General features: G+C 44.0%; 1 protein-coding gene across 1 annotated transcript in view; it reads left to right on the top strand.

Annotated features, from left to right (window-relative positions):
* The window catches only part of LOC106601056 (contactin-associated protein 1), a 32,909-nt gene extending 14,823 nt beyond the window's left edge, over window positions 1-18,086 (top strand). Inside the window, exons 11-24 of the mRNA XM_014192958.3 lie at window positions 6,851-6,957; window positions 7,087-7,209; window positions 7,857-8,060; window positions 8,205-8,361; window positions 8,462-8,589; window positions 8,686-8,859; window positions 9,237-9,455; window positions 9,686-9,925; window positions 10,113-10,352; window positions 11,325-11,452; window positions 11,678-11,771; window positions 12,174-12,404; window positions 12,539-12,583; window positions 13,876-18,086. Of these exons, the coding sequence (XP_014048433.2) occupies window positions 6,851-6,957; window positions 7,087-7,209; window positions 7,857-8,060; window positions 8,205-8,361; window positions 8,462-8,589; window positions 8,686-8,859; window positions 9,237-9,455; window positions 9,686-9,925; window positions 10,113-10,352; window positions 11,325-11,452; window positions 11,678-11,771; window positions 12,174-12,404; window positions 12,539-12,583; window positions 13,876-14,078 (2,293 nt within the window). The 3' untranslated portion in view covers window positions 14,079-18,086. The remainder of the gene's footprint in view (window positions 1-6,850; window positions 6,958-7,086; window positions 7,210-7,856; window positions 8,061-8,204; window positions 8,362-8,461; window positions 8,590-8,685; window positions 8,860-9,236; window positions 9,456-9,685; window positions 9,926-10,112; window positions 10,353-11,324; window positions 11,453-11,677; window positions 11,772-12,173; window positions 12,405-12,538; window positions 12,584-13,875) is intronic.
* The last annotated feature ends 607 nt before the right edge of the window (window positions 18,087-18,693 follow it).

Below are 18,693 nucleotides of genomic sequence, written 5' to 3'. Positions count from 1 at the left end.
AAACATAGCATGGGGTCGACGCGGGCACGCGCCTGAGTCTCACAGTACTGTAACCAGCCACTACCCAAACGCGCTACTTTTTTTCAACCAGAGCCTGCAAAGCCACGATTCAGCTTTTTGCCGCCTTCTGAGAGCCCATGGGAGCCGTAGGAAGTGTCACGTAACAGCAGAGTTCCTCTGTAATGGATAGAGATAATCAACAAGGGCAAGAAATTGTCAGACAGGGCACTTCCTGCATGGAATCTTCTCAGGTTTTGGCCTGCCAAATGAGTTCTGTTATACTCACAGACACCATTCAAACAGTTTTAGAAACTTTGGAGTGTTTTCTATCCAAAGCTAATAATTATATGCATATTCTAGTTTCTGGGCAGGAGTAATAATCAGATTAAATCGGGTACGTTTTTTATCCGGCTGTGAAAATACTGCCCCCTAGCCATAACAGGTTAACGGGTATACACAAAAATACAAGACAGAGAGAGTGAGCTCAACATTACTTTTAAACTACTCAATCAGTGTGAGGAGTGAAGTCTCTGAAGGGCATTGACTAGAGCAGTGAAGTCAGGTATAGCTTGACGTCGCTATACGCAGGATTGCTGAGAGTCAGTAAGAGATGATCTGTGCCTTGTTATATTCCATCACTGAAAATGTCTGATCACATACATAGGTTGACCCAAACAGTACAAACATCTTCTGAGCATGACTCAAAATCTTTGGAAAGTTTTGTTCATCAAGAGATGTATAGAACCTCGTCAGTGTTACGATCGTCTGAAGAACTGGACCAAGGTGCAGCGTGGTAGGCGTACATTTTACTTTTAATAAAAATGACACTGGGAAAAACAACAAAATACAAAAACAAACGTAAAGCTATATGCAGTGCAGAAAGCAACTACACACAAACAAGATCCCACAATCACAGGTGGGAAAAAGGGCTGCCTAAGTATGATCCCCAATCAGAGACAACGATAAACAGCTGCCTCTGATTGGGAACCATACTAGGCCAACAAAGAAATAGAGACCTAGATATGCCCACCCAAGTCACACCCTGACCTATCAAAATAGAGAATAAAAAAGGCTTTAAGGTCAGGGCGTGACAGTCAGTGACATTGTTTTGAATAGTTCTCCAATCACTGCATCGGACTGAAGATCGATAAGCTCAAGTTGCAGGTCAGTGGGAGCGTTATCCACATTGAAGGTGAAAGGAGAGGAAACCAACAGCATGTCATTTTCCAACACTTTGAAATCCTCAAAACGACAAGAAAACTCACCGTTCAAAGCACGCAGCAGCGATATATAGTTCTCCCGCTGGTCATCTGATAGGGAACAGACTAGTAGTGTCAGAAGGTGGGTGAGATTATTGGCTTCTACTTGGCAGGTCAGGAGGAGTAATTTTCCCTTGAAGGCTTTGACAAGGCTGTACATCTGATGTGCAAACAGGCCCTTCCCTTTTAGTTTGGAATTCAGTTCATTCATGAGGGCCATGATGTCCATGGTGAAGGCAAAATCAGCCAATCATTCTTTATCTTGCAGTTTAAAGATTTTGCTCTTATGAAGTTTACCACTTTAATGACTGTATCCACAACATGGCTTATTTTCAGAGCACATTTACAGAGCACCTCCAGATGAATAATGCAATAATCTTCTGATCTGGGTTCAGCTCAGCTACTTGATCTTGTATCCTTTTCAAAAGGCCAATGTTTTTTCCTGTCAAGTTTGGGCATCAGTGGTCACACTGGATAACTTTTCAAAACTCAGTCCCAGCTTTGCCACACACTTATTAACCTCCTCCAATAAATCATTCCTTGTGGTTGTGCTCTTCATTGACTGCACTGAAGCAAACTCATCTGTAATTTCAAAGTCTGGGCTTATGCCTTGTAAGAATATCAACAACTGCGTCGTGCCACATGCATCACTGCTCTCGTCCAGGGCCAAGGAGAAATGGGTGAAATCCTTTACCTTGCCTTCAACTGCTTTTCATATTCTCTGCGATGTTCTCAACACGCCGTGTCAATGTTCGTCTTGACAGGGAAACATTTTAAAACAGATCTTTCTTGTCGGGGCAAAGTATTGCTGCAGAGTCAATTAAACATTCTTTAATGAATTCACCCACAGCGAATGGCTTGCTATGTTTAGCAATTTTGTGGGACAGTACATAGCTAGCTCTCGCAATTCTGTCGTTTGCTGAATGCAGTTTTGTGAAAAGTCCTTGCTACTTTTGCAACTGAGAAAGCAACTTTCGATACACCTGCCCTCTGCTCAGAAGACATATTCCTATATTTCTCTGCATGCTTCGTCTGGAAGTGTCGGGACAAGTTGTAGTCTTTCAAAACAGCGATGCTCTCTTTTCACACTAAGCACACAGCTTTCCCTGATACCTCAAAAAAGAAATATTTCGATGTCCACTCTTGCTGAAACACCCTACATTCATTGTCTACTTTCCTTTTCTTTGAAATCTTTGAAAAACTCATTTTTTCACAATTTCTAGCTAGCTACTATTTGTAACTGTGACGTGTGTGTCAGCCTGTCAGTCACTGTCTGTCCTCTTGCAGTCGTTATTTATACGTGCCTTCAAAATAAATGTCCTACAAGCGGTGGGAGCTAAATCATTACACAGAAGGTGAGTATTCATTGGCTTTTAATTTGAATAACAAATACGTTTTTCAAAACTTTACTATCGCAAATAAATTTTTTACGTTATCTGAGCATGATTCCGCTGGCCGTATTGAATCAGGTCGTGGGCTGCACACGCCCCGGGCCCGGCCTTTCCCCAGGCCTGGGCTAGACAGTAGTAGCACAAGGGCAAAGGTTACATACAGTATCCATGATGAATCCATGGGTAAACTGATTGGATGCATTCTAAACACTATATTCAGCCTTGTAATATCAGTGGAGTACAGAGATAGTGTTGGAATCCTGATGCCTGATGGACCAATGTGACAGACAGAGTCAAGGCTCATTGCTACAGGAGTCACGGCTCATTGCTATAGGGATTAATCATTCTGAGAAGGCCTCTCATCTCAGCCCCCATGGCAGACGTGGGATTTATAACACTCAGACACCTCCAGGAGATTTACTACCGGTTGATGACAGGGGCTATGCTCAGTTGAATGCACCTGCCTGGACAGGGAGGATTATTTACATCAGAGTAGGATCCATGTTACGGTATAAAGTATGTTGATGGCCACGCCACATGTTACCTCTCTCACTGCAAAACGTTTGCGAGATCAACATTTTAGAAAAATGTCAATGTAAGACCATCACATGTAACACTAAACTTCAGTCCACAGTTTTCTACAATCACTCCTTTCTCCTCCTCCACTTCTCCCCTCCTTTTATATGAAAAAGATTCGGGAGGAGCGCCAATTTCTCTCCAAAATCATGTGCAAAGACCATTGTGTTCAAAACCATTGTGTACTAGTTTGTATTCCTGTCACATGCTTACATCAGTATGTTACATATTCATCTGCTTTATGATTTAGGATACTTTCTCAGTGCCTTCTCTGTTTCACGAGGGTATCAGCATGACTATGTATGTGGAGCAGTCAACCTTGGTGGTTCCGAGTCTTCCTGCTTTCCTGGTGTTTCAGAGTGTTTTCACACATAGTTTTTGATGTATAGTTCGAATCAGAGTTCGTTAATTTGTTACATTGTATTCTTTTCATTTGGCTCGGCTGGTTTCACATTGCCAAATATCAAACAAACTAAAATTCCTAACCAAAACCACGTGTCCATGTAACCATTTATTGATTGGACAAAAATGCATCTATGATTATCATCAAGCATCACTTGTGTGCCCCAATCTTCATATTATTTTCGCTTTGGTCTTCCAACAACAGGAAACAGCGCAATAGCCGCTCTAACTACAACGCGAATAGTCTATATTCAGTATCCTACTGTATATCCCCGTTATAGCCCCCGTCTCCCCTAATCTGCATCGAATGCGCTCATAAATGCACTGGTATTCACAGAATGTTTCAAATATCTCAAGTTAGTATGATGCTGGGTGCGTTTCATCAAATGCTCACAGTCAAACAACCAATAATACTGCCCGACTGGGTTTTTTCCTGTTTGGTCTGTACTGCGTTCTCACCTGCAAGAACCGCACCGTGGTACAAATTTAATCGGACCGAGACCACTCTTTTTGAGCGAACCACGGTGCATTGTTTAGTGTTTTCCCTAGTGCAGATAGAGTATTCACACGAGACCAAATTATCCGAACTAAGGTGGCAAACACACCAGAGTTCAATTTAGGAGTTATGCAGTATTATTGGTTGTTTGACTGCGAGTATTTGATGAAATGCACACAGCATCATAACTTGATACAGTATCTCTGAAACATTCTGTCAGTAGCAATACATTTATGAGTGCATCCGATGCAGATTAGGGGAGACGGGGGCTAAACCGGGCCTACAGGCGACTGAATAAAGGCTATTCACAATACAGTTAGATCAGCTATTGCGCTGTTTCCTCCCTCATGTTGTTGGAAGTAATACGAACATTGGGTCACACAAGTGATGCTTCATGATAATCATAGATGGATTTAACATGAGCTTTTTTTCCCCAATGTGAAACCAACCTGACCAAATGGAAAAAATACAATGTAACAAATAATCAAACTCTGATTCGAACTATAGATTAAAACTATGTGTGGAAACACCCTTAGTGACCCTGAGAATCAATATTGAGACCAATATGTGTAAATTATACGAAAGACCTGTACAGTAATTTATCAGTTGATGCTAAGGGCTGAGGGGCTGCAGACAAAGCCCACCCCAATCAGAGCCGACCACAGCCCTTAAATCTTCCCTCATACAGTAAATAAAACCTGCCAGAGGACTACAGAAAAGTGTGAGAGAGAGAGAGAGAGAGAAAGAGAGAGAAAGATATTGAGTGACCTAATCCTCTCTCAACCCTCTCATGTCCTTTCATACTCTCTCACCACCCAAATAATGTTTTCTTGTTACCGTATAACGAACAAAATACACTGGGTATGCCAGACATTAGGAACCCCTTCCTAATATTGAGTTACATCTCCCGCCCACTTCCCCCTCAAAACAGCCTCAACTCTACAAGGTGTCGAAAGCGTTCCACAGGGATGCTGGCCCATGTTGAATCCAATGCTTCCCACAGTTGTGTCAAGTTGGCTGGGTGTCCTTTGGGTGGTGGACCATTCTTGATACACACGGGAAACAGTGAAAAACCCAACAGCTTTTCAGTTCTTGATACAAACCGGTGCGCCTGGCACCTACTACCATACCCTGTTCAAAGGCACTTCAATATTTTATCTTTCCCATTCAACCTCTGAATGGCACACACAATCCATATATCTCAATTGTCTCAAGACGTAAAAATCCTTTGATAACCTGTCTCCTCCCCTTCATCTACACTGATTGACGTGTATTTAACAAGTGACATCAATAAGGGATCATAGCTTTCACATGGATTCACCTGGTCAGTCTATGTCATGGAAAGAGATGTTTTGTGTACTTAGTGTACAGAGCATTCAGAAAGTATTCAGACCCCTTGACTTTTCCCACATTTTGTTATATTACAGAATTATTCAAAAAATGTATTAAATAATTTTTTCTTCTCATCAATCTACACACAAAACCCCATAATGCAAAACAAAAACAGGTTTTTGTAATATTTAGCAAAAAATAAATCAAATGAAATATCACATTTACATAAGTATTCAGACCCAACTTTACTGAAGCACCTTTGGCAGCGATTACAGCCTTGAGTCTTCTTGGGTGTGACGCTACAAGCTTGGCACTCCTGTATTTCGGGAGTTTCTCCCATTCTTCTCTGCAGATCCTCTGAAGCTCTGTCATGTTGGAATGGGAGCGTTGCTGCACATCCCCACAGCATGATGCTGCCACCACCATGCTTCACCGTAGGGATGGTGCCAGGTTTTCTCCAGACGTGACTCTTGGCATTCAGGCCAAAGAGTTCAATCTTGGTTTCATCAGACCAGAGAATCTTGTTTCTCATGGTCTGAGAGTCCTTTAGGTGCCTTTTGGCAAACTCCTAGCGGGCTGTCATGTGTCTTTTACTGAGGAGTGGCTTCCATCTGGCCACTCTACCATAAAGGCCTGATTGTTGGTGTGCTGCAGAGATGGTTGTTCTTCTGGAAGGTTCTCCCATCTCCACAGAGGAACTCTAGAGCTCTGTCAGAATGACCATCAGATTATTGGTCATCTCCCTGACTAAGGCCCTTCTCCCCCAATTGCTCAGTTTGGCCGGGCGGCCAGCTCTAGGAAGGGTTTTGGTGGTTCCAATGATGGCGGCCACTGTGTTCTTGGGGACCTTCAGTGCTGCAGAAATGTTTTGGTACCCTTCCCCAGATCTGTGCTTCGACACAATCCTGTCTCTGAGCTCTACGGACAATTCCTTTGACCTCATGGCTTGGTTTTTGAACTGACATGCACTGTCAGCTGTGGGACCTTATATAGATAGGTGTGTGCCTTTCCAAATCATGTCCAGTCAATTGAATTTACCACAGGTGGACTCCAATGAAGTTGTAGAAACATCTCAAGGATGATCAATGGAAACAGGATGCATCAGAGCTTCATTTTGAGTCTCATAGCAAATGGTCTGAATACTTATGTAAATAAGGTATTTCTGTTTTTTATTTGTAATAAATTTGCAAAAATGTAAAAAAAATGGTTTTCACTTTGTCATTATGGGGTATTGTGTGTAGATTGTTGAGGGAAAACAATCATTTCATCCATTTTAGAATAAGGCTGTAACGTAACAAAATGTGGAAAAAGTCAAGGGGTCTGAATACTTTCCGAATGCACTGTACATGCCCCATTTCACTTTTACCCACACTCCTGCATGGTATGCTCTCTAGATGTACTCCAAACCCCTGTGAACACGAGGGCAGATGCATCCAGTCCTGGGATGACTTCATATGTCTGTGTGAGAACACAGGCTACAAAGGGGAGGTGTGCCATATGTGTGAGTATTTCCTGAGAGAGCCTAATGCTGTTTGCGAGTACTAATGTAGTGTGAGACGGACCCATGTCGTCATTAAAACCTTGCTGGTGTAAGTTAAAACACTACTTCTGCTTCTCTCTTCCCCAACAGCGGTCTACAAAGAGTCGTGTGAGGCCTACAGACTTACGGGCAAATCCTGGTCAGGGAATTACACCATAGATCCGGACCTGAGCGGACCCTTGAAACCATTCGAGGTGTACTGCACGATGAAATGTGAGTAACTGGCTTTTCAAATGTATTTTCTACATTCATAAAATGTACTAGTATTCAATTATATTATACCATCTGACCAACATGACTCCATGGTGCATATGGAACATAACGGTAGTCAGTGCTTACAGTACCTTTCAGAAATGGACTGTTATTGAACATATTGAGGCAGAGACCCTGATATTAAACTGTGTTCAGGTTGAGGTGAATGCTGACTCGATGTTCCATGAGGAATGAAAAGGCAACAGCAGCAGCAGAGGAGACAGCAGGGCCATCTGTTGGATGTTGATCATGTAATAATGAACTCCAACAAGGACAGTGGAGAACCAGTTTGGGGCCAGATCAGTAATTGGTTGTGGGGACAGAGTATTCTCCATCCAATCCAATTAACCAAAACCTAATACTGTAGGTTCCATGTAAATCCCTTAGATTAGTCAGGGTCTACTGCGTTAGAGCTGTCTGTGATAATATCAGATCTCTGGACACAGCATGGCACAAAAACAGATTCCTCAGTAGTAGATGTGCTTTCTCTCACGTTGTCTCTCGCTGGTTCTCTCTCTCTCTCTCTCTCTCTCTCTCTCTCTCTCTCTCTTACACAATCATACATTTTTACCCTTTAATGTCAACCCCTTCCTTGTCTGTTGACAAAGCCGACAAGGCATGGACGATAGTGATGCATGACCGTATCGACGGCATCAAGGTGACCGGTAGCACGGTGGACCGTCCTTACATAGGAGACGTCAACTACTGGAATGCATCCTGGGACGATGTCACAGCACTGGCCAACACCTCCATGTACTGTGAACAGTGGATCGACTACTCCTGCTACAAGTCACGCATCCTCAACACGCCCAGTGAGTAGGAGTGGTTAGGGCCTATGGGCAAAGGTAGCTATTGAAAGCACCTGAATCTGTACCTATTTGTATATATATCATAGAACGTTTCAATGATTAAATCATAATAATCATATTACTTTGCTCTATCGTCATGTCATTCAGATGGGAGACCGTACAGTTTCTGGATTGGTCGAAATAACGAGAGTCATGAGTACTGGGGCGGGGCTTTCCCTGAGAGTGGGAAGTGTGGCTGTGCTATAAACCAGACCTGCACTGACGCCAGGTTTCACTGTAACTGTGACGCTGACTACCGCCAGTGGTGAGAGAGAAAGGATTTGAAATACTCTTTTCTATAACTTTTAGAAAAGTGTTTCCATAGATTGATATACATTACTGTACAAATGGAACCTGTTGTGCAGGTACTCAGACAAGGGCTATCTGATGTGGAAGGACCACCTCCCAGTGAGGAAGGTGGTGGTGGGGGACACCAACAGGACAGGGTCAAAGGCCCAAATCAGCCTCGGGCCCCTACGTTGCCACGGCGACAGTGAGTTGTAGTAAATCCATTCTGCGGTATATAATTTGTCAAATGATTGTTTATCGAGGTTCTGGTTTGGATCTCATGGCCTCTTTGTACTCACAGGGAGCATCTGGAATACCATATCGTTCACCAAGCCCACCTACATCGAGTTCCCCACCTTCAGGCCAGGCAGCACCGTCGACATCTCCTTCCACTTTAAAACCTACCGCCCCCACGGAGTCTTCCTGGAGAACTCAGACGACTGGCTCCGTAACTTCATACGCATTGAGCTCAACAGTAAATAACCACAGATTACCTAGTGTGAATCACAGGAAATTACTCATATAATATACACTATTTAGAAGACACTTTTCTCCAAAGTGACTTACAGTCATGCGTGTATACAATTTACATATGGGTGGCTCCAGCAGGAATCAAACCCACAACCTTTGGCACGGTAAGTGCCATGCTCTACCGACTGAGCCACATAGGACCAAGGCAGGAAACAACATTTCCGAATTACAATTTTCAAAATGTTTTGTTGCAGTGAAACTTATAATAACTTGATGAATGAAAAGGGTTAGAAATTATATTATCAATATTTTGCAGGTATTTATTTCTATAATATATTTCATCCCTCATTCTGGTTTGTCTCTCCTTCATCCTTCTCCCAGCCACCCAGAACCTGGTCTTCATATTCATGGTGGGAGACGGCATCCTCAACGTGACGCTACGCTCGCCGGTGCCTCTGAACGACAACGAGTGGCATTTTGTCCAGGCAGAGCTCAACGTCAAGTTGGCCAGGATCAAGGTGGACTACCAGCCATGGGCTGTGAGACGCTTCCCTGGCCAGACCTTTGTAACCATGGAGTTCACCCACCCTCTCCTCGTGGGTACGTCACCTGGCTGCTGTGGCTGGGGAGGGCAGGGTGGTGGTCCACAAGGATTTTGGACTTCTCCCATTGGTGGATGTAGTCCAGTCCTATGAGTGTCAACAGCACTACAGCACGGGAAACAGATGGTCTTTTGTTGTTCTTATAACGAACACTTATTTATTCGTCTTAATCCAAAATGCTAAACTTTACAATGTGATGATTAACTGATGGTGTCTCAATATATCCAGGCGCAGCCAATCGCACGCTGTGGCCATTCCTGGGCTGTCTCCGAGGGTTACGAATGAACGGTGTAACCCTTGACTTGGAAGGCAAAGCGAATGAGGAACAGGGTATACGGCGGAACTGTACGGGCCAGTGTCTGAACGCGACCATACCGTGTCGAAACGCCGCCCAGTGTATCGAGGGCTACGCAGCCTACACCTGTGACTGCGGCAACACTGCTTTCGACGGATTCTACTGCCACAAAGGTGAGCTCTACACAGGTTGGGTTACCTCGGTTTTTCATGGAGCCCCAGAATCACTAAGACTGCCTTAAGCACACTGGGTTACAGTAACAAAAACCTTGATTTATTTTGACAGTGTTGACGATAACCACAAAGTGTCATAATAGAAATAGGCATTTAGCTCAACTTGATCCTGTTTGTACCCCCTTAGACATTGGGGCCTACTTTGAGATAGGCTCATGGTTGCGCTACAACATCAGAAAGAAGCCTACGACCAATGAGGAGTGGTGGGCTAACTGGCTGGACCCCCACTACCACAACTTCAGCCTGGGCTACAACGACACCAGTGATGAGATAGAGTTCAGCTTCAGTACCTTCCAGACGCCGGCTGTACTGCTCTACATCAGCTCTTTCGTCCAGGACTACATGGCTGTCATCCTGAAGAAAGATGGTAGGAACGCTCAGCAGGGAGGAGCACTTTAACATTATGGGTTATTATGGTTAAGATTCAAGGCAGAGAGGGTTCGAATTGAACTGGCTTTTGAATGAAGATTTTACTGTCACTGATTGAAGTTGGATTACTGTATGTTCCACAGGAGGCTGCTGAGGGGAGGACGGCTCATAATAATGTCTGGAAGGTTGCTAATGGAATGGCATTCCACTGATTCCGCTCCAGCCATTACCACGAGCCTGTCCTCCCCAATTAAGGTGCCACCAACCTCCTGTGGTATGTTCTTTAGTCATCCAATTTATTTGAGTGGAAACACAAAGCAAGATAGGACTTGGACAAAAATATATCACTGCACTTTTTTTCTTTAACTAGGCAAGTCAGTTAACAACAAATTCTTATTTACAATGACGGCCTACCAAAAGGCTAAAGGCCTCCTGCGGGGACAGGGGCTGGGATTTAAAAATATACATATATAGGACAAAACACACATGACAAGAGACACCACAACACTACATAGAGACCTAAGACAACAACATAGCAAGGCAGCAACACATGCCAACACAGCATGGTAGCAACAACATGACAACAACATGGCAGCAACACATGACAACACAGCATGGTAGCAACACAACATGACAACAACATGGCAGCAACACATGACAACACAGCATGGTAGCAGCACAACATGACAACAACATGGCAGCAACACATGACAACACAGCATGGTAGCAGCACAACATGACAACAACACGGTAGCAACACAACATGACAGCAGCACAACATGGTAGCAGCACAAAACATGGTACAAACATTACTGGGCACAGACAACAGCACAAAGGGCAAGAAGGTAGAGACGACAATACATCACGCGAAGCAGCCGCAAGCCATACTCCTCACAATAGTTAATGGAAATATGTTTTAATGCCTTACATTATGAACTGTGGAGTGTATTGTTGCACCTTCCCTCCACAGGAACCTTAGACATGAGGTATAGGTTGGGGCTGATTACCCACAAGTACCAGTTGTCCTTCAGGAACCTGGCAGATGGATACCCCCACTACGTCAACATAACCAGACACAACAGGACCATCAGGACACAGGTGCGCTGATGCTCCACCCCAATGTCTACACCTGTTAACACTACCTACCTCCTTCACCACAGTTTCAAAGTCAATCACAAATCAGGATTGTCTGGTACCACTTTACTTGGTTTGTAAGTGGTGTGCATTTGTGTATTTTCAGTCTTTGACTTATTTGTTCATGTTGACATGTTTATGGTTGTGTGTGAATATCAATGTGTTTGTGTTGATGTGTGTAACTCCTAGGTGGACTACATGGAGCCGATAGTGGAGAAGATCACCCTAGTGGAGGACGGCAGGTTTGACTCGCCCAAGAACATCTTCCTGGGGAGAGTGATGGGTAAGATTAAATTTCACCCCCCCAGCTGAAACATTTCTGCTTTCCTATTGAGAATTGATTTGGTCACACTTTATTTGGATAGTCCGGAGAGTCCATCTGTAGGTGCTCTACAGATGGTCATACTATCAACAAACTATCTGTTGATAAGTAACTGCTTGCTAAGGTTAGGTTTAGGTTAGGGTTCGAATAATGGTTAGGGTAAGAGTTAAGGTTAGGGTTAGAGTTAAGTTTAGGGTTAAGATAAGGATTAGTAGATAGTCTGTAGAGCATCTACAGATGGACTATCCAAATAAACTGTTACCCATGGAAGTAAGGTATCAGTTGTCCCACTGTAAGTTTGGGAATTAGTTGAGGTGGATGTGCACATTGTAACTCCTCCGTCCCTCTCTCTAACCCCCTCAGAGGTGGGTGACATTGACTATGAGATCCAGAGGCATAACAGTCCTGGTCTGGTGGGCTGTATATCTGGGGTGAGGTACAACATCTACGCCCCTCTTAAGACCCTCTTCCGGCCGAACGAGACGGAACCGCCGGTCACCGTGCAGGGCTTCGTCTCCGAGTCTAACTGTGGGGCCTTCCCTCCTGTCCATGGCTATGTCCCCTGGGAGGCGGACCACTGGTTCACTTCTATAGGTGAGACGACATATCCCAGAAGCCATCAGTAGATCTATTTTACATGGGACTGCATATCCCATCAGCAATCATGACCTAGTGATGATAGTATAAGTTCCCCATAATAACATAATTGATGTATTTTTTCATTTCAGAATACATCTATATCCACGATGACCTAGGCCTGTTTTGGTTGACAGGTAAGTCTTTACTGCTTACGATTCACAATAATGTGAATCATTTCTCATGAAACTATACTTTGATGATTTTTGTGAAATCTACAAGTATAAGTGTTCATCTATCGTCTGCCATCTGTGAGTCCTGACCTTAGTTTACCTCAAGATTCAGATTAAACCTCCTCTCACTCTCTCTTCCTCTTGCTACCTCTCTCTCTCTGTCTCTCTCTCCCACTCTCTCTCTTCCTCTTGCTACCTCTCTCTCTCTCTCCCACTCTCTCTCTTCCTCTTGCTACCTCTCTCTCTCTCCCGCTCTCTCTTCCTCTTGCTGCCTCTCTCTCTCTCTCTCTCCCGCTCTCTCTCTTCCTCTTGCTACCTCTCTCTCTCTCTCTCCCGCTCTCTCTCTTCCTCTTGCTACCTCTCTCTCTCTCTCTCTCTCCCGCTCTCTCTCTTCCTCTTGCTACCTCTCTCTCCCGCTCTCTCTCTTCCTCTTGCTACCTCTCTCTCTCTCTCCCGCTCTCTCTCTTCCTCTTGCTACCTCTCTCTCTCGCTATCTTTCTCTTTTGCTCACTCTCTCTCTCCCCTACTGACACAGATCGGCAGTAGTTGAAATTCTCATTTTCATTTTCCTAAAATCCCCTAATCCTAAAATCTGAGACCATCAGATTCCAGAATAGGCTTTACGTCCTCACGATAAAAGCAAAAAATGTGACATGTACCAGAACAAATGCTGGAATGTAAGAAGGATATTTTCTTGTGTCTGCTGAATATGAGAGGCGAAGGAAGCCCAGGACTAGACAGCAGCTCAGAGAGTCTGTAGTCTGTACTCTATCCCTGTCTGAGATCCTCACCGGATCAACTATATTTAGAGCTGCTCCTCCCTCCACTATTCATCACAGATATATGCTTCAGCTTAATGTACTGGATAAATCTGTGCAGGGGTGTTATGGAAACACAGAACGTGTGAGTTTGATTTCTGATGTCTGGGCCGGTCCTGCTGTCCCCTTGCCGACCTCCAGTTACTGGACATCATTTGAGATGGATGGCTCCCTCATAACAATATATGGCTGTATAAGAAATTATACCTCTTGTCTCTAAAGGGAAGTTAAGTTAGTTTGGCAGAGAACCAACTGAGTCATAATGATATTGATTGAAAGGGATATTTGTATCATCCATCGAGATACAGGTATATCTTCTCACAGTGGCAATTCCAACGTGAGTCATAGAACCCTACTGTGATGAACAATGGATTTTCAGCTGTTTGCTACACACCGTTTTTTTAACCACACCTTGACTGTGTGTGTTTCTCTCTCTAGTTGTCGTCATTGCGGCCGTGATATTGCTGTTCATAGGTCTGTACAGCATCTACATCTATCTGTACCGGTACAAGGGCAGCTACCACACCAACGAGCCCAAGAACTTCCTGGAGTCCCCTGGAGGCAGCAGCTCCAGGCCCCTGACAGGGACCCTGGAGAAGAAGCGATTTCCAGAGATAGAAGAAGACTTTCGGAGTGACTAACCTCAGGCTGGGAAGGTGGGAGGGAGGAGGGGGTGGGAGGGATTGAAGTGGGGCGGTTTTGGGGCTTACAACAACCACAATACCTGTTTATGTTTTAGAATTCCTTGAACTTTTTGATTTACTTTTCGGTTTTGTTTTCCTTTCCCCAGGTATGTGTTATCTTAAGCCTGGTGCTCGACGTAGTGTTGTTTTTGTAATGGGTTCATAGTTTTGCAGGCTTCGGAGATCAAATCAAGCCCGTATTGTGTGAGTGACGACCGACCAAGCTCACACTGTATTGAAGGGTTGACCAACTGAAGTGCCTCGACTGAGCAAAACGAGATCAGAAATAACCCCATGAGTTCATTCAGGATTTGAGACTTAAACTGAGGGAATTAGATTTCACATGCAGTAACACGTATTCAGCAGCCTCTTCTGGTTTTTAGGTCTGTTACTGAGATCACTTGATAGATCAATGCCATCTACTGTGTAACTCTTTCCGACAATCCACTCTTGCAGCCATTTTGATGAAGACATCCAAACTATCCCACTCGCCCCATCCTTTGACTAGTGAGCCAGGATCCACCGCAGAGAGATGCTGCAACGGTGCAGCAACAACAACCGCAGCAACAACAACAACAAGCACAATCTGGCATCTGCAAACAGTATTTCCTGCTTAACACCAATTGAAGAAACTATAAAAAGCATGGAGCTCTAAGCTTTGAGATGACATATCTAAAGAATAACGGAAGGCATATAAACATATATTTGTTGTATTGCAGCCTATGAAATTGCATACCTATACAAAAGAGGAACATGTATTAATGGTTAGTTTCATTAGATAGCAGCTTGGCCAATTGCAGTATGCTCTGCGATTCCTAACCGATTCCCAACCAATCAATTAAGCAGTCATGTACGACCAACAAAACATACTGAATACATGTGACATTTGGCTTGGAATATAAGACGATCGCCATAGTCTTGTTCAGAATCCCCAGAGTAACATGAAATGGCTGGGTAGCGCTAAGAAGCCGTGGTAGTTTGCCGTTTCCCAAAGGTAGTGCTATCATGTTAGTGTGAGACTGACCGTTGGTGCACTGCAGAAAAGGGAATGGAGATGTTGTACCGAACCAGGGACAGGACTCCTTATTGCTATTAATCCTCATTCCAAGCTTCGTTTTCTGTTTGACTTCCAGTAGCTAGTGAACATGGGGCCGAAATCTGGGTGCTATTTCAGATTCAGAGGCCCCGGCGTGGAGGGGCCCCTACCAACAGCAGCCCTGTCGACCAGCCTGGTCAGGAATCATTACAAATGTCTTTCAGGAAAAGAGCTGCTCCGCATGAACATCCGGACATGCAAACACACACTCTGGCATATTGTATAGAGGACCACAACAATGTCAATGCCAGTCTTGTACTTCTTCTCACCACACTAGACTATTTTTGCATCTGACTGCTCTGTAGGACAGTACTGTGCTGTGCCGCCCCCGCCGCTGTTGCTTCTTACCCACTGGGCACTGGTTGAATCAACGTTGTTTCCACATTATTTCAATGAAATTACGTTGAACCAACGTGGAATAGACGTTGAATTGACGTCTGTGCCCAGTGGGTAGGTGCTTCTTATGGTGCTTCTCTTCCTTTAGGTCCAATGATATTTCCCTGTCTGGAAAGTCACGATTTCAGGTTAGACGGTGGGTGAGTTTACGGTCAGGGAAGATGTTCCCAGTAGGTGAAACATCATTGGACCCATGTAATGTGTGGCGTGGTAACCAAAGCTTAGGTCTCTGACATCATCACCCAGCGCCCTTTGAAGCTAAAGCAGTAATACATCATAGGAAAAAAAGAGAGAAAACATAAGAGCATTTTGAAAATCATAAGCTATGCATATATAGAGCATGATGATCGCACCTTGCAATGAAATGCAATAAAATCAGACGCTTCCAGCTCAGATCACCTAAAGATATTTTTTGTGTCTGTTCCGTTCGCAGCAACTTGCAGCAGTTAGGATCCTAGACGTAATATGTACACGTGAATATATGAATAAGGTGTTTATCGACTTTTTTATTCCTATGGTTTGTATGAAACAGTTGAAAATGAGTGGAGGCTGAGAGGTTTGAATGTAAATCCTAATCATGACCCTGTAATATGGACAGGCTCTGCAGCAAGACCTGCTCTGCTCCTCTCTGTGTGTGCGCCGTATGGTATGTACACTCATTACACAGAAAACTATTCAGCATAGCTTTCTCACATGTTCAGGATGTGGACAATACAGTACCCTCCCGATGTTTCAGTTGAAAACATCACAGAACATATTTCAACATCTTTGGTTTAGCCTGTTAAAGAGGACAACCGGTTAAGACAAGATGGTAAAAAGCATTACAATTACAATCAATTATAATATAGAATTGGCAATGCCTGGCTTTTTCCCAAGCCATACTTGTAAGAATGTACCATTTTAAATAGTATAAATGTTAGCATTGGGCCATTAGAGTAGTAACATGTTCCACCTCTGGAGAAATAGTAATTATGTGTTTTTGTACAGAGATGGACAATCACGTCTTACAGAGCTCATATTAGACCAGTCAACAACCTGGGTCAAATGTGCTTTGAAGTCTTTTTAGGGAAATAGTCGACTTATTGATATATTATGTAAATGTCTACGCTGCGATGCATTTATTTGAAATGGACCACAGTACATGCGCATCCTGCCTAGCATCACTGCGATGCCACACCTTAGCTAGTCCATCCATGCGTGGTCCCTGGAGTGTGTGTGATTGAATGTACAGTAGACGTGTTGGTTTGTGTGTTCACAGTTCTGTTTGTCACCTAACCCTCCCTACTGATGATGAGGATAGTCTCTGCACTGATGATGTGAATGATCCAACTCACTTGTTGTCGTCCACCAATAGCAGAACAGTGAGCAGATAGTGATTGGGTGCTGTCCAGACAGGCTCCTCCCTACTCAGATGTTGCTCTACAGCTTTTGGTAATCAGGGACTACACTGAAAAGAACAGGAAGGCCAGAACATTGTTTATGACCCCCATTTCATCGCTTTATTGACAACGTTTCGATCCGAACCGGATCTTCATCAGGTCAAAATATCAGCATTTTTAAGGATGTGCGTATGACCACAAACTTGACTACACTGTATGACACCCTCAGCTCTTAGATCTGTGCGATTGGCAGTCTATAGCAAGTTCCCTACCTTACACTCTTAGAAAAAAGGGTTCTTCAGCTGTCCCCATATGAGAACCCTTTTGGGTTCCAGGTAGAACCCTTTCCTGTAACCAAAAAGAGTTCTTCAAAGGGTTCTCCTATGGGGACAGCCAAATAACCATTTATGGTTCTATATAGCACCTTTTTTTTCTAATAGTGGAATATCAACTTAGCCACGGATAAACTTGGCCATCCCTATAGGGTAACTGCCAGGGTGAGCAGCTAAGGTTCTCTGTGTAAAGGAGACTCAAATTGAATAAGGGGTTGAGGGAGTGAGCACAAGGTTGAAGGAGACGAGGATTCTGTCCATCCTACAAGCAGGGTGTCATCATATGACAGACTAGTGTTGTTCCCTACAGTGGAGGAGTGGCCTAGAGACAGAGCTAGGGCCAGGCTAGAGGGAGGAGCAGGCAGGGGAGTCTAAGAGGATCAGACCCCTCTGTGGGTCGCTACCCTATAGAATCTTGCAAGAGGAGGCACCAGACAGTTAGTGACTGTATGACCTAATGTAGCAGGTGTAAAATAAATGCCTGAGCGGGGTCCCCACATCTGGTTTTCAGGGGGAAAAGAAGCTAGGTTAAAGATACTGTTTCCCTGAAAACCAGATGTTTCAGGTTTCTTAAAACCCTGCTGAAGGTGGTGACCGACTGCAGGACTTTGTGTTTGTGACTACACTGAAATCGTGGATTTTTTTTTCTTCTCCCTTTCTGTTATGTTGGTTTTGTTTTGTAATAATTTCACTGTAAATGACCATTACTATGTTAATCAAAGCAAAACCAAACTGACACATCAATAAAGAATCCTGAAGGAAATTCAAATGGTGTAGTTTCCCTTTACCTGTTAACAAAGGCACAATGTGTCTGTCTGGTGTACAGTCATAATAAATCCATGTTGGTATAGAGAAAAATTGGAACACCTCAGATGAAACCAGTGGGTAAATGAAGTTGGTTCTACCTGAAGCCAAGCTCCAGCACCTCATGGTATTCAAAGAGTAAAGTAGGATATAGTAGCTAGGGTTGTGGTTGAGGTTTGGGGTAGTGTTGAACCAGGATGTGGACAAGAAGCTAGGGTTAGGGCTGTGGATGAGGATACATTTAGGGCTGTGGATGAGGCTAGGGGTAGTGTTGAACCAGGATGTGGACAAGAAGCTAGGGTTAGGGCTATGGTTGAGGATACATTTAGGGTTGTGGTTGAGGTTAGGGGTAGTGTTGAACCAGGATGTGGACAAGAAGCTAGGGTTAGGGCTGTGGTTGAGGATACATTTAGGGTTGTGGTTGAGGTTAGGGGTAGTGTTGAACCAGGATGTGGACAAGAAGCTAGGGTTAGGGCTGTGGTTGAGGATACATTTAGGGTTGTGGTTGAGGTTAGGGGTAGTGTTGAACCAGGATGTGGACAAGAAGCTAGGGTTAGGGCTGTGGT

Source organism: Salmo salar, chromosome 03 (assembly GCF_965601325.2).
Source record: "Salmo salar chromosome 03, fSalSal1, whole genome shotgun sequence".
Lineage (NCBI taxonomy): Eukaryota > Metazoa > Chordata > Actinopteri > Salmoniformes > Salmonidae > Salmo > Salmo salar.
The sequence above is the reverse complement of the archived record's forward strand: the minus strand, read 5'-3'. Positions and strand labels throughout refer to the sequence as shown.